This window comes from Aplysia californica, unplaced genomic scaffold (assembly GCF_000002075.1).
Source record: "Aplysia californica isolate F4 #8 unplaced genomic scaffold, AplCal3.0 scaffold00007, whole genome shotgun sequence".
NCBI classification, from domain to species: Eukaryota; Metazoa; Mollusca; class Gastropoda; order Aplysiida; family Aplysiidae; genus Aplysia; species Aplysia californica.
The window spans coordinates 1,024,225-1,041,035 of NW_004797277.1; the positions used below are offsets into that span (position 1 = coordinate 1,024,225).

Sequence of the window (16,811 nt, forward strand, 5' to 3'; positions counted from 1 at the left end):
TCGGGGAGAAAAATTAGCGAAGCCAAGTCTGCGGAGGCTGTTCACCCTGGAAGCGACCTCGTTTAATCCGAGCTCGCTGATTTAAGTACTCGTTGAATCCGGGTTACTTTTATTGATTTTAAAGGAAAAAAAACCCAGGGAATTTATCTCATCTCGTTGAATCCGAGTTCTCGTTGAATCCGAGCTCGTTAAATCCGAGTTCCACTGTATAAAAAAAAGACAACTAAGAGGAGTAACAATCCAAAAGATAGCTATGTACAAAGCTGACTGTATATACAGTCGACAGAGTCTACTCAAAGTAGCAGACTTTACACTTTTGCTTTCTACTCCATATTCCTAGTAAATAATATGTGACATTGTGAGCTGCTGATGTGAAGTCAAGTAAGAGTAGACAACAAGAAAAGGGGAGACATAAAAAGCTCCAGGTATAAAAATATGTAGTGCATATAAAAAAACAAACTGATATGTCTTTATGTCTTTATTGCCAAATATGCTCTCTCACACACACACACACACACACACACACACACACACACACAAATAAATACCTACCCAAGAGAAAAAATGCTATGAGTTTGAAACACTTTACCAAGTGTGACACATGTTTTCAGAAAAGAAAGAGAGAAGGTAAGAATTCGATCTGACTCTAAGTTGACCTTTATCATACTTTATGAGGACAGTATTTGCTCCTACACAAAGAACTCAACAGACTAGGATCCATCGCAGAGTAGAACTAAGCCCTTGAAGAGCTGGGAAAGTTCATCAACTAACAGCAATGTGGCAAGAGGAAGATATAATAAAAATTATTCAAATATCAAAACTTCAAAATGTTATATTGGCATTAGGAGGCCTAAAATATTGTGAAATGTTCGAAACAATTATCCTTTATGGCAAATTTTATACAAACATAATAGAACTATTACAAAAAACTGTAACAAATTCATTTTGTTTCATTGTTGTAATAAAAAAGAAAGCCAAATAAATCCTAATAATTGCACTCCAGAACAATAACAGTACATACACACAACATATAGCCAAATAAAAATAAACAAAAAACAAATTGATTGAAAGGAATCCACTCAAAAGGAAACTAATTGTAATGATTAATGAATGCACAGCGAGGTAAAAAAGAGGAGTCCAATCCCCATTATCGCTAGCCAGCTGTTCAGGTAAAGTTAGCCTAAAATTATGATACAAATTTTTATTTACTGATTCTTAATCTGTTGTGTACCTTGCATGTGACCGAAAAACATTTGTCCAAATTTGATTTCTAAAAGTTGAAAAAAGCAAGAAAAGATACACAATGTAGGTGCAATTTTTCAACAGATTTACTTTATCTCTAGGAAAATTTCGTTTTCTGGGCGTAGACCAGTTGACCAGCTTGCCTGCAATATGAATTCCACTACAATTTTCATGGCCTCTATTTCCTTCTAATGAAGGTCATAACAGTACACTCAATCATTTCAATTATGTTTATACTATTGACTTTGAATCAGTCTGTGACTCACTGCACAAAAAATTCAACAAACCTCGAAAGTTCTACAAAATACTTAAAATCTAGTCTAAAGTTAAAGTCCAATTCCAATTAAAGAAAAGTCTGAAAGAAACATGTACGTCATTTGATCTTATTCAATCCATCTTCAAAAACAGAGATTTGAACAGGATATTTATAACATTTGATCTTATTCACAGCCTGTGCTCAACAAATCAAGAGTTCAACAAAACATTTATATCATTAAGAACAGATCATATTCACAGTCTGTACTCAACAAATAAAGAGTTCAACAAGACATTTATATCATTAAGAATTGATCATATTCACAGTCTGTACTCAACAAATAAAGAGTTCAACAAGACATTTATATCATTAAGAGTTGACTATATTCACAGTCTGTACTCAACAAATAAAGAGTTCAACATCACAGCAAGACGTCGGGAGTTATTCTTGAGGGTTCTGCCCCCCAACCAGGCCAGAAGCAGTGTTCAGAAGGTTGATCGGGCTGTTACCATCAGTCAGCAAGACGCTCTCGAGGCCTAGACCTTTCAGCAAGTTCACCTGATGAGGTGAAAGGTTGAAATTTAAAAAATCAATTTCAACTACTCATTGGGAAATTTTTTAAAAGCCAACTATGAAATTAAGGAAAGGGAAAAAGTAGGTTGAGTACTTCATACTGAATTAAAGAAAAAAAGAAAAAGAGGAAGTTAAAAGAAGGGAGCACTTGCCTTCAGGGTAAACTTCATACTTATGAAGTCACTTTCAAATAAGAAAAGAACAAGACCAAATCGTTTCTGCATAAATGACTTACACCTATAATATACTATTGCTGCAAACAAATTTGTAAACATTCAAAGAATGGCCAAAAAGGGTGAAATATCTGGGAAAAAAGGATGAAAAGATGATACCAACCTGACTTTCAGGTCCTGCATTTGCTATGGCAACAAGGGTATCAGTCCCAAGGGTTTGAACCATTTGACGGAACTTGTTAGTCTGCAATACAAGAATAAAATTTGGATACGATAAGAATATAAGGTAAAATACTGGTTTTTCCCATATACAACACTATTTAACTCACTGACTACTGTCATCGCAAAACTTGAGATGTTTTTTCACAATGCCTGACTACTGCCATTTCATTTGTTGCCACATCAAACTTCAGAATTGTTTTTCTAATACTGGCAACCCAACTGTCATGATGCGGACAGTGATCAAAGTTGTAACCATTCCCATTTCCATTAAATCAAAGTAGAAGTCTCTAACATGAAATGTTTCATTCAGATTTATGATTTTCTTGTTACTGTTACCCGTAACATTATCTGTGTGATAATGGGGGGGGGGGGGGGTTGACGGCGAGAAGTTAAACAGCATAATCCTACTTGCTGGCTCATTAAGCGCAGCAATGACAATGATATCCATCCACTAAAAAACAAAAATTTACCTTTATATGAAACTAGTGGCAGATCTTCGAGTCAAAATCTGTCACTTCAGTTAAATCAGTGAATAAAACTTCAGTTCAGCAAACCTCTGGCTCTAAATCTTGCAACGCACCTAGACCTACGGCAAATATATTTCATTTATTCCCTGCTAACTATAGCTGTTTTAGTCCATTAGATTCAGAGACTAATAACAATAATAGTTTGTCCAATAATGTCCGACGAGGACAATGGTATATCCTCTTAATGTGTGTCAGTAACATATTCTTAGTCATGTAATGTTCGAAGAGGAATGAAACAAAGTGAAAAAAATTGAGGATAAATTAGGGTCAAATAAAGAAATTAAAGCCCCAAAATTAATTATGATAACCCCTTTTTGATCATTTCAAAACAAACCATACTTGTATAGATATAGAACACCTTCTGTGAATGATTTTTTGAATAAGTATGGACAAAATTAATGTTTTTAAAATACCTTTCATTTGACTAGTCACTAGGGGTCAATCCAGGAGAAAATTGCAGTTAGTCCGTGAATATCAAGACCAGGGAAGCTGGGCCTTATGGCGGGAGTTACGGGAAGCCATTAACAAAATGTCAATCATTCAAGGTCAGTTCCTTACGTGCCTTCAGTTTCAAACAGACCCCAAATGAATTTCTCTAAAATGGGAAAAATGATGAAAACTTTTTCCCACACCATTTAAAACAGGATACAAAGAATGAATATTGTCTAAAAGGCATACCTCAAGTTGTGCAAATGCATTCTCTTTGCCAATGGTGATAGAGTTCATTTTCTTCTGATAGTCCAATGTTTGCCTCCGCAGCTGTGAATAAGATCAAAATAATATCATTAAAAACTATTACTAAAGTTTTCAAAAGACAAAGTACGAGATTGTTTATTCCATATTGTCCTTCCTTCTTGTTAGGCAAACACTCACTTAAGTCCGCCTGCTCATAGCTCTCTTCGTGGTGTTTCCCAATGACAAAGAAGAGCAGTTAAAAAAAACTTATTTTTTTTTTTTTTTAAAACAAACACTTATAAAGGAAACATCTCTAAAATAAACTTCTAATCAGCAGCTCTCTCACTCAACTTAATTTGTACTTCAACTGATTCCCACATTTAACGAGTAATATATTAACTAAATACCATATCAGACTGAATTATCATTTATCTAAATAACGCAGCACATAGGAGCAGAAATCTAATAAAATCCACACTGCCAGACTCTGACCTTATTCTCAAACTGTAGCTTGGCATCATGCTCTATCTGTGAGGCTTCAGCCTTCAGTCTGGCAGCTAGAATGAGAAATACATACGGGTTACTTCAGGACAAGCAGTCTATCTAAACAAAATTCAAGCAGAAATGATTTATAAGATAATCAATCTTTTAAAACAAACACAAGAGGACGAAAACATAAATTCACACTCTGCATGTGTTTTCAATAAGACATAACGTTTGAGATTTGGGGATGTGGGCACCAAGAAAAGCACAGTGGAAATTGTCAACAAACGATGATTTGCCAGTTTGTAAAAACTAGCCAAATTATGCCATGTGAAATTACTCCAAACCAAGCCGTGTACATAGGAAGGCAGGCCTTTAGTAATCTACCTATAAAGTGGCCCTAAGCAAGACAAATAACGATTTGGTTTCTATTGTACATCCTTAAAAAGTTGTATTTCTATTTTAAAACAAACCATAAAACAACAGTCGTACCTGGAGGGGGTCAAGTACTTTCTGTAAATCACTGCAAAAAGAAGTAGATTATTTTGCACCAGTTACAACCAGTCTACTTTTATTTAATGACTCATCCCATTCAAGCATAGCCCCAGTGTGTAAAATCTTGGTGTAAAGAGGCACGTACCATCAATCTGACTCTGGCACTCGATGAGGAATCTCTCAGCCTTGGCTTGAGCCTCAGCCTTGGCCTGTCCCGTGGATTCAACAGCTGATGCCAAGGCCCTCAGCTCGTACAATTTTGCCCTTTCTCGCTCAGACTCTTTCTCCGTTACCAAAATTTGTCTCTCCAGGTGCCCTTTGGCAATCTGTTCTTCCCTTTGAGCTTCATGTGATGCAGCTGCTTCAATAGAACTGGGTTGGAAAAATACAAAAATGCTTTTGTTCTTCGGCGCTGGCAAATTTCTAATAGGCTACTAAATTTATTTATATTTCATTTTGATCTTTCACAGTTGAAAAGTATTATCAATGAGGAAATAAACAGCAAAAATGTACAACTCTGGACAAAACATATCATCTGAATAATACATAAAAATCAACATCAGTGTTCTTATAGTTTTGCCTCTTAAATTGAAACACAAGGAGGGCTGGTTGCAGGAGAAAAGTTGCAGGAGAAAAGATACTAAGACAAGGTAATGAGATACACTTGATCCCACCAAGTAATTTCCTACAAAAGCCCAATAACAATTATTAATACAGCATTGAAGGCCACTTTAGGTCACATCATTATCAAACAAAGGGGCACAATACTTTCAAATTTATCGGCCCTACCCTTACCAAAATGTCACATTTATTTCGGTGTATCATCTCTGCCTTCCATTATCATTATCTACTTTTTCCCTTTATTATTATGTAAAACCACTCAAGGAATCTCCCCCCCCCCCCCCTTTAACCCTAGCCTACTAACCAAAGAGATCTCTACATTTGTTTCAGAAAAATGTATTCGATACTAATGCACAAATCCTTCCAAAACACAACTGAACAATAAATAAAGCTATTTTTAAGTGCAAATTTTTCTTTACTTGTGAACCTTCTCACTGACACAAATCACTGCTGAAAAGAGTTAGAAAACAATTTTTAAAAAGTCCTACTGAACTCACTTTGTAGCAATTTCAATAGCAAGCTGCACTGATTTGCTCAAACTGTCTCTCATCTTGGCATCAGAGGGTTCAATGCTCTGAACATCAATGCCACTGATAACCTAGTGAAGAAATAACCAATCACACACAGAACATGAAAAGGAGTAAAACTCATGGGCCTCAACTCAGAATTTTAAAAAAGGAGGAACTTTCCTCGTGATCGTGACAGAAGACCATTTTTGCGAGACACCCATTATCATTATACTGTAAAACCCTAGAATGCTGAAAAAACCCCCACCAATTTATCAAAGCAAGGTTATTTCATACCAATTTGAGGGTATGGAAGATGATTTCAAGTAAAAGAGTAGCAGTAACTGAGTTTAGCGGAGGAAATGGTGGTAGCGGGAATCCACTAAATAGCAGAATATTGAGACCCATAAAAACTAAACGGCAGAGGATGGTGGGAGGGGGAGAGGGATGGGGAGAAACAAGTTGATTAAAGACAAAATGACACAATGAGGACAGTGTTGACAACAAAGTAAAGAATGTTCCCTTGGACCTATGAACAAATTTCTCATTTATTTAAGATCTTGATCCCCTTGGGCAGGTCCCCCAGCATAAATCATTTTAAAAAGTGGTCAGCCATCTTCAACATATTCAAGATTTCGATCATTTGAATTGACACCCCCATCCCCAACCCCCCATACATATCTTTGCCCAACCTATTTTCCACGCACTTCAAAATGAGATGCACTTTAACAATCATCAACATACAGTAGTAAGTTATAACAAAGGGTGGGACAAAAATCTGTGGATGGGGATAAATGGAAACGACACAGAGCGTGTTATTCAGGCCAGTTGTTGCTGTTGTTGTTGTTGTTATCGATCCAGCAACATCTGGGCTCTCGCCCTTCTGTCCAATGCCATGTAGTGATAAGTGCAGGTTTGCTGCAGTTGCTGTAATGTTCCGTAGAGTGTGTTGTCGAAGTTAGGTCTCGGAGGGAGAAGGGTAGCTCTGATGTCATTTAGGGCTGTACAGTGGAAAAGGTGATGTTCCACTGTCTCATATGCATGGTCACACAAAGGACACATTGGGGGAAGTTCTGGTTTTATTCTGTTTAAGTGAAAGTTGAGCTGTATATGTTCTGTTCGTAGGCGGAAGATCGTGGTCTGTTTCTTTCTCTGTAGGTGGTTGATATTGTCATTTCGTTTTGTTGTAGTCATATGTTTGAAAACTGCTCTGCCCGTCTTTCCCAAGGCCCATCTGTTCATCCAATCTTGTTTGCTGTTGCTTTTAATGATTTGTTTTGCAGTGTGGTATGAAGTTGGAATGTTGGTTGTTCCTGTCTAGATCCCCTTTTGGCGAGTGTGTCTGCTCTGTCATTTCCAGGTATGTTTGAGTGTCCGGGAATCCACTGCATCACCAGGTTGACGCCACAGAATGTTATCAGATGATGGGAGCCAAACAGTATATGTGTCAAGTCTTCATTTAGATGGTGATAATTTTCTATTGCTTGCAAGACTGATAATGAGTCAGTGAAGATCACTATACTCTGGGTTTTGTTTGGATGAGTGTCAAAAACTGTGCGGAGATGGTATAGTGCTGTTTCAATTGCTATCATTTCTGCGTCGTAGTTGTTGCATTTCTCTCCACAGGCTGCAGAGATCTCATTGGAACTTCCATCTGGGTATTGTATTAGTATTCCATATCCGGCTTTGGTTGTGCCTTTGAATGCTGAGCCGTCTGTATAGACCTGTATCCAGTCATCTGAATAGCTGTCGATTGTTTGGTGTGAAAGCATCAACTTCACTGGGTCTGAAGATTTTGTGCTATTGTCTCTAAGAGAAGTTTTAATGATTGGTTTTTCCATAGAAAAGTGAGGAGGGATGTTTTGGTTGACTCTTTTGGTTTCTCTTCTATTTTGTGGTAGGTGGTGGCTCTCCATTAGTTCTGTGATGCGATGCATGACTGATTTTTGTTGAAGTCGTTTCTTTGGTTTCCATGTTTCTACTAATTTCCTGTTTGGGTGGTTGGGGCACATTCTTTTGGTTCTTTCATGAAGCTCCAAAACTGTTTTATCTCTGCGTATTCCCAGGGGTTCAACATTTGACAGAATTTCACATGCGGCAGTAGGTGTAGATCTCATGCCACCATTAATGAAACGAAGGGCATTATTTTGGACCTTGTCAAGGGTATTGCAAGTAGTTGCACTACACGTAGTGAGTAGGCTATTGCTGTATTCCAGGGAAGATCGGACATAACCAAGGTATAGAGCTCTCAGAATTTGTTTGTCTGATCCCCATGAACTGCTCGCAAGTTTCTTTAAAAGTTGGAGTCTTCTTTTCGCCTTGTTCTTTATGCTCTCCACTTGGCTTTTCATTGTTAGACTTTGGTCAAGTTTGACTCCTAGATACGTTGGTTGTTCTTCTTTGGGGAGATTTTCATTTCCTATCTTCAGTTGGAGTTTTTCTTTGGCTATTTTATGGCTCTTTGTAAAGATGGTGTATACTGTTGTCGAGCAGTTTATTTTGAGCTTCCATTTCTGACAGTAATTGTGGAGCCTCTTGAGGTCTTCATTTAATTTTCCTGCTCCTACTACCGTGCTGCGATGTGTCTGCCAGAGAGCAAGATCATCAGCGTAGAGAGTCTTTTCTGATTTCAACACGTTCGTCACATCATTAATGAAGATCAGGAACAAAGTGCAACTCGGAGAGGAACCTTGGGGTAGGCCCTCCTCGAGTACTTCTCTTGATGAGTGGGCATTGTTCAGGCCAGTAGGAGTTAAGATTATATCAATAACTCCACTTGCCCAAACATTGACAAGCGACTGATTTCACAGCACCATGACACATATGAGGAGTGAAATCCTGACTCTTCATGAAGGGAAACATTGTATCATCACTCTCTTCAAAAACCTTCAATACTTCTACAAACCAATCAGTAGTCTAATAAATATATTTTCATTCCCATTTCTTTTGTACAAACATACAGCAGTGCAAGTGGACTTGATACATCATCATCATCATCCAGTGCCTTGCCGACTGGATTGGGCGATCATGGACCTCCACTTCACTCTGTCTTGTGTTGCAGCAATGGTGTCTGTTGTTCTTGCTGCTCCCAGCCATGTTGTCATCTTGTCCAGTATCTTTTCCCTCTATCAGCCTCTGCCTCTCTTTCCACCAAACTTGCCTGTTGTTACAATATTCTCCAATGCTTCTTTCCGCATTGTGTGTCCAAAGAAATTTGCCTGTCGCTTTATACATATTCATGAAAAAAAAAAGGTGTGGTTAGACCTCTTGGGTCCTTTTACATGCAGTATGACTCACCAGATTGTTCACATCAAATCTCAAAGACTGCTGCTTCCCAAACACTGCTGCTTGTATGAGCTGGGCAGAGTGGCGGTGGAACTCGTCAAAAGTAATCAATGCAACCGAGGCACGGATACGGCTAGCTGAAGAGGCATAAAAAAGGTCACACTGTACACTCTATTCAATGAGTCTGAGATGTCTCTAATAATGGCATATCAAAACACTGAGTACAAAAAATCCTTAGAAATAAAAAATAAAACAAAAACAAAAAACTATATACTCTGCAGATATCATTACCAGTCCGACATAGTACAATTTTAGTACAAACCAAAGATGACACAAAACAACATTATTTGTGAATCTACTTTGCTGGGATTGCTAGAAAAAGAAGTTTAAGAAAAAAACAGCAACCCAAAACTATTCTACTACACAGCTAAGAGCCATCAACCAATATTTTAGGAAAAATTATACCCTAAAATTGCACAAAAACAATTCTTTTAAAAAAGAGTCATCCAAAGCTAGATTTAATTGTAAGATTGATGAATGCTAAATATTGCAACATCATTTCTTTAAAACTACTCATCATTTCTCATTTAGTAGAGGTTTTACGGCGCTCGCAGCTGCATAAGGTCATATGAGCGCCAATCATCATTTCTGATTTTAAAAAACCAAAACAAGTACACTGTCAATGTTGCCAAACTTCAGATAGCTTGTAAAATTACCTATCTGACGACAGGCAAATCCGATGAAATCAGGCACTGAAAATATTTTGCGAGTACTCTCCAGGTCTGTTTTGTCCACCTTAAAAACACAGAGAGAGTAGAAAGACATTTTAACACATAAATTTGAGTATAGAAATGTTCATGCTGAAAAAAATGTGTCCAGTTTTATTAAAGCAATGGGCATCGCTGATTATTCTTTAAAAAATGAAACGAGACATTTTTAATGGATGCAAACTTAAGTTTTAAATCTCTTTTACAATGCTCTGGAACTTCACTTTTGTTTTCAAGGACAGACGGAAAAAAAGAGCATATTGAACTATTTTCCCAATTCAGTCTATTGTATTTATCAAAAAACATACCAAACAGAGATATATTGAAAAGGATATAGATTACGATTTGAAAATACAACAAGACACATTTTTACAAACTTTATTAAAATTTTTATTATTGCAAACAAGGTAATAATAGTTTTACCATTATAAGAAATTGTATCTACTCCTTCAGCTAGATCTTAGGGTAAGTAAGAATAGAATGTCAACCTGGGTGTTACTAATTTGTTTTCCTACAAGAACAAAGAGTCCTTCACCTTTCAGAGTGCTAAATGCCATTCCCAAAGGTTTTTTTACTTATTTGTACCAAAGAGTATTTCTTCTCCTCCGACTAAGGATGAACTTGGAATTACAAGTGCTTTTCCCTTCCTTTAACATTCAAGTACCAAGGAGTTTGTAAAATATATACAAACTGTAAAACTTTTGGCCTGCTACATCCTTCCCTATCTATTTTAACCAAGGGAGGAAACCTGCATAGAAAACTAACTCATCTTCAGCTGCACAGTGGTGATCAGCAATGGCATGTTTGTGAAACTGTTCTGTATTGGTGTGATATTGTGTATTTATGTATAAATTCAAATGTGCATTTATGTATCTATTTCTTATTATGTATTTACGTATGGGTGTTTGCCATTGTAACCCAAATTTCCCTACGTGTATCAATAAAATGTAATTTATTTTCTTTCTATTTAAACACCACTGTACTAATCTTTAGCAGAACCTGCTTCTTTGGAATAGTAGGTGTGCACAGTGCATATATCTCCACACTACCAAGCTCGTCAGTCAGCATCTACATTACTTACATCAAAATAGTTGTTAAAGGCAAGGCGAATACGCAATCTGGCATGATCAGAAGTCTCCACCTGAAAAAGACGTACATAAGAGAAAATGGTCACAATATATGCATTCTTTTCTTATATATACAATAAGTTGGTAATCTGTTCAGAAGATAGTTCTGCCACGATCAAATGATTATAAAGGACTCCGCTCAACTATTTCGATTATGCTGCAGCATGAAAACAAACAAGATGAAAGTTTACCAAACATCTATCGTCCTTATCTCCCCTCCTTCTTTTTTATGTTTTATGTTACTCTCTTGTAACAGCTCTAATCTTCTGGCGCTCATATGACCTTATGCATTTGTGAGCGCCGTAAAACCTCTACTAAAACTAAAAAATACAAGATGAATAATTAGGAAATAAGTGATGAAGATAAAATGTGACAGGTTCTTACCTCAATAACGTCAGTAATGAAATCTGGACCAAGCATGAGGCACAATGATTTCAGTGCATTGGGCAGCTTTGGTTTGCCAGCTGCATAAACAATAAGAAAAGAGAGAATTATGTCAAGTTCTTAGGTTCTGCAAGGTTCTCAACCACAGCTAGAGCTGAGCACCATAAAGAATTTCATTTACAGTTTGATCTTGACTTAAGCTATACATTTTGATAAATGCAGTTATCTTTGTGTTTTCTTTTAGTTTAATTCCAGAGCAGCAAAATCAGTTCGGCACAATATGGTGAAAAGGCTACGACAAAGTGAAAAAAAAATCTAAACAGGACAAAAAAGCAAAACATAAAAAATTGTGCAGAATTTTCCAATTAATACACAATGGGATCACAATGAACACCAAATTAAAATAAAGTATTAACTAAAACATCCCCATAAAAATGATACTCAACCTCATCAGCAATGGGAATGCATGAAAAGCTTGATGTAAAGATCCTTATACAATAGGAAATTCAGGAAGTAAGAATGACTAATAATAATTTTGAGATGTCCAAGAAAAGCTAAATAATCAAAAATGAGTTGTAGTTCTGATACCAATGAGAGTGATATGTCCTTACCAAGTCACAATGCTGTATGTACCCCATGGGAAATGATTGTAAATTGATGTAATAAATACTTGATAAAGAGAATCAGTGCTAAGTTATGTGAGCCAGTCCTGGATCGGAAAAGTAAAAAGTATGTGAGCCAGTCAACTGAATGGATGTATGAATAAAAATGTTCCTATGTCATTTTTTAAAAACTCCCTGGAAAACAAATAATGTGAGAGAAGTTAAAAGGACATGCATGAAGAAAAGAATGACATGTTTGTTCTTTACCGCTCAGACTCAAAACGTTAAAGTTTTCATGAGGCCCCAAAACAACGAGATCGGGTCCAAAGATCACTCGTGCTGTCTTCTGCAGGTAGTCGTAAACCTGCACAGCTGTATTGCTGGGACATCTGTAAGTGACAACCTTCGTTTTGTCCCGTCCCTGAATGGCAGTAGAAAACAATACAGTTTGTTAACACCCTGAGGTAGAGTAGGAGATGAAAGCTAAAAGAAAATAATTTCTTTAAACATTATTTAAGCAATTGAATGCCAACAAATAAAGCTATTCCTGCTTATTCTATTGTTGTTTCCTCTTAGTGTTGAAATACCAATGTACTTGATCCCATTATTACAGCAAATGATATGAATGAGATCATTAACATAGCACCCATAAAAGGTAGCGGGACAAAACAAACAAAACAAATAAAAATGGTTTAAAGTTTTATATCTCTTCACAAAAACAATGTCAATGTTGCCCTATAGAGGACCAAAAAGACTGTATCAAGTCTAATCTTTTTTTGTTATTTTGTAAAATAAGATTACAAATTCAGCATCCATTCACATGAATATTTCTGTAACAACCAACAAATCGAGTCCTGCTGATCACAGAAGTAACTAAATACTTTTTAAAATATTTCAATATCAATACTGACTTTCTGGAACCCTGAGAGGGATTTTCTTTTTAAGATGGCTTTTATGAACTATAATGATAATGTTTTTTCTAGGTGATATAGTATCCCAATACAGTTTTACTTGCTGATGAGTGAAAGTTTATCTTGAGTCCACACAAAATGGCCAGGGGTCGCAGTGAACAGATTAGAATAATATTTCACAAAAGAGTAGATCACATCAGAGCCCTACCTACCACCCTCTACTAGAGCTTTACTCCAAAGCAAATCCTAGATAAGATATAAAAATAAATGAACACTTGAGAAGTGCTTTGTTACTTTCATGAACTTAAAGAGAAAGCAGGAATCTGTATCTTTAGCATTTGCTTGAGCTCAACACCTAAAGAGACACAAACAACTCATATCAAATGAAGACCAACTGGCCAATAGAGCAGAACAGTGGAGAAGAAAGAAAAAAAATAATGGCTTAATGACTATTGGGCAGTTATTCCACTATCAGAGAGGTTACATGTCTGGCTGGCATGACGTGAGTCTATTTGCTATTTCCCAAACCCATCGTAAACGTATCCTTACCTCAGCGTTCATTGGGTCAATAGACTGCTCATAGTAAGCAAGCTTCCTGATATCACCCTCTCCAGAGCCACCACCATGTCTGTAAGATCAAGAAAAGGAGCTTTTTTGCTGTCCTGCATGTTTAGCCACAACTTCTTTATCAAGATGATGTCAACCATGGGGCAGTTTTATTTTTGTTATGAGGTGTCTTAGAAAATAAAGTCAACAGATTCTTCATCATAAGCTCAAAATAACTTAGATGAAGAAACTTAAGCATTTACACTTACATATTTGTCAAATGTTAAATTGGCAAAACACATGGCAGCACAGTGAAATCAGGTGCTTGTCAAAATAATGTAGTCAGAGAATCAGACATTTTTGCCCCCTCTTGGGCAATTTTAACCATTTTTTTCCCCTTTGACTTTTCACATTTTACATGTATAAAGTCACATTTCTGTGTGAATTTAAAGGAAAAAATTTTGATCAAGGCACCAAAAAAGCTCTTTTAAATCAATAAACTTTGGCGGCCATTTTCTCAGTAATATAACATTTAACACCAGGAGACTAACCTCCTTCAATCACAAATACCTGGACTTCAATTCAAGACAAGATAGGTATTTTTTTCATCAAAAGCAAGACAAATGAACAAGTTTTAAGATTATACAACCGACTCCATATGCCCAAAAATTGATGAGTGCCTGATTACACCGCGTCATGACACATTTTTACAGTCTATCTTGTTTAAGTTGACCATCTATTATTGAGGAGAAAAGTGGTCATCTTAGACAGCTGGTTCTCCTGGAGAGTGTCATTATAATATAGATAACAGATACTGGGGGGGGGGGGGGGGGGAGTGGAAAGTGGTTGTTTGAACAGATGATTGTCATGGACAGGTGGTCTTTGAGTGAGCAGATTTGACTGTAGTCTGTAGAAACTGTGAAGTCGCCAGTTCAAAAGTTGTACCTGAGTAGGTTTTCTGTTTCATTACTAAGTTCCTTCTGCCAAAGGTCCTCCGTGGCAGTCAGCATGTAAGCACAGGGGCCCATCACCAAGCGAACCTGACAATCAAAATAATATACACTTATAGAAAAAGAATGAAAAAGGAAGTACCTTTATCCCTGAGGATAGATTTGTTATGTTTTAGTAAGACTTTAAGGCACTTGCAACGAGAATGGGTCATACAAGTGCCAGAGATTAGAGGTGTTAGTTACAAGGGAGTAACAAACACAGAAAAGAAGGAGAGATAAGGGGGATAGATATCTGACGGATAAGGAGGAGCAAACCACACTAGAGCACCCGCCAACCACCCACAAAGGCTTGTTGATTTTTTACAAAATAAACATAACACTGTATATTTGAAAACAATTTCTAAAAAGCACAGTTGGTCTCTGGAGGACAGCAAGTTTTTAGTAAAAATTTTTTATTTATTTATTTATGTATTTATTATTTGTTTGTTTTTGTTTTTTTGGGGGGTGGGGTAAGGAGCCAGAGGACACATCTAGTGGGTACCACCCAAAAGGCTATGATGACATCAATGTCTACACAAAGCATGGTCATTTAATCACTATTCACTCCTCCATTAAAACCGGAGTAAACTTCTCCATGCGACCCTCCTTATATTCAAATATGCAAGAAAGAGTGAGAGGTAAAGACAACAAACTAACATGAATAGTTTCAATAAAAGAAGCAAACTTAAAACACAAGATTAACCAGGTAGAAGGACATAATAAAGCTAATTATAAGATTAAAAATACTGTATAGAATCAAACTAACCATTTCAACTCCAGGTGTGTATGAAAATACCACATTACTCCTATCAAACAAGAGTATATATCGAGAAAAAGCATAAAAAACTAACTCACCCTTCCTGAATGTGCGTCTTGAATATACACTCCTTCATTTTTGCTCAGTGGAATTTTTTTCCTGAAAAAAAAAAGTTTGCAAAATGTGTTAATAACCTGATGAGGCTGAAGAAACTAAAAGTAACCAAAGTCAAGAAGTACATCGAATTCCTTAATCTATGTTTCAGAGGTCAACTGATATTTTCCATGACTTGACGCTGGTCCACTTTATTTGAAAGATGCAGTATAAATATGCAGGGTTTTTCAAGATTCAAACCATAGTTCATTTTTTCATTGCCCACCAGCAAGAAAAACTACCAAACTAGTTCCCATTATAAATGTTCTTTAAGAAATGTGTTATCTTAAAGTTTAACTATGTGTCTTCTATGATTATACGATGTAAGTATCTTCACAACACAAAAAAGCCATATTTTGAGGTATTTAAGACAGTGCAAATTTTACAGATAGCCGTAAATGTTCGTTCTGAAGTAAGTATAACAACATGTACCTCTGCTTAACAATTTTCACATGGATTGGTGGTATGTAGATCATTGGGCCTTTGATGAGCCATTTGTCACCTGGTTCACGCTTCACTTTTGCTGGAAAGGGAAACACAAACATTTAATATCAGCTTGAAAGAGGAAGCATGCAGAACAGATCCCTAGTTGTTTTCTACTTCACTTTCATGTGTAAGCCTTTAAGTCAAGAATAAATCATTTCAACTCCACTATACATCCTCAGCATAAAACCCATACATCTGTAAACATAATTTACTTTTCTTCAGTACTTACAATAGGATAACATCCTTCAGGAAAAAACTACGACATTTTGAAGGCCTGTTCCATGCTGTAGGGTTTATGGATCTATATTCTTAGTATTAAAAAACTATCTGTCAACAGACTGACATAAAAAACAACTGGATAGAAGGCTGTAAGTATAATCAAAATTGTCCATGACAGCCATCCATTGTCGAGGAGAAAATTAGTTGCCTTAGACAGGTACAGTACAGTGTCATGATTTAAAAAGAAACACAAGGGGTGAAGTGGGACGTGATGGGCTGTACAGGTGATCGTCTTGGACATGTGGCCGTTAGAACAGGTTCAACTGCATAGGGAAAAGAAGCCAGCCCTTAGTAGGGAAGATGTGGTGTAGGAGTGACACAGCTCCTCAAACAGTGTTGATTCTCAAGATGGCGTACAGCATACTAGTATCCCCACCAACACACAGATTGGACTGAGCTGTCTTGAAAAATGTAAATGACACAAGCATTAAAGAAATTACAGTTCTTCATCAACCCTCAAGTCTCACTTTCGTTGCATAGCGAATGAACAAACAGAAGACCAACCTTCACCCACAGTATCAATAAATTTGTCCAAAGCTTGAAGGACAACAGAATCATCCTCAGACAGCACTCTTGCATCTTGGATCTTGCCAAATTCAAGTTTTTCACCTGAGGTGAGGAATGTAACAAATGATAGAGTCAAAATGGTCGGACAGCCACCCATTGTCGAATAGAAAAGTGTCTGTCTTACACAGGTGACCGTCTTACCCAGTGCCCTTATAATGTAAAAAAATAACTTTGGTGTGTGTGTG

General features: G+C 36.8%; 1 protein-coding gene across 1 annotated transcript in view; it reads right to left on the minus strand.

The window, feature by feature from the left end:
* Positions 1–465: 465 nt before the first annotated feature.
* The window catches only part of LOC101861920 (major vault protein), a gene marked incomplete at its 5' end in the record, with an annotated part of 31,909 nt that continues 15,563 nt past the window's right edge, over positions 466–16,811 (minus strand). The window contains 16 exon segments of the mRNA XM_013081476.1: positions 466–2,056; positions 2,408–2,488; positions 3,672–3,752; positions 4,161–4,225; positions 4,792–5,018; positions 5,765–5,865; positions 9,071–9,195; positions 9,775–9,853; positions 10,907–10,966; positions 11,337–11,416; positions 12,206–12,359; positions 13,399–13,477; positions 14,341–14,435; positions 15,240–15,300; positions 15,727–15,817; positions 16,564–16,668. Coding sequence (XP_012936930.1) covers positions 1,940–2,056; positions 2,408–2,488; positions 3,672–3,752; positions 4,161–4,225; positions 4,792–5,018; positions 5,765–5,865; positions 9,071–9,195; positions 9,775–9,853; positions 10,907–10,966; positions 11,337–11,416; positions 12,206–12,359; positions 13,399–13,477; positions 14,341–14,435; positions 15,240–15,300; positions 15,727–15,817; positions 16,564–16,668 — 1,601 coding nt within the window. The 3' untranslated portion in view covers positions 466–1,939.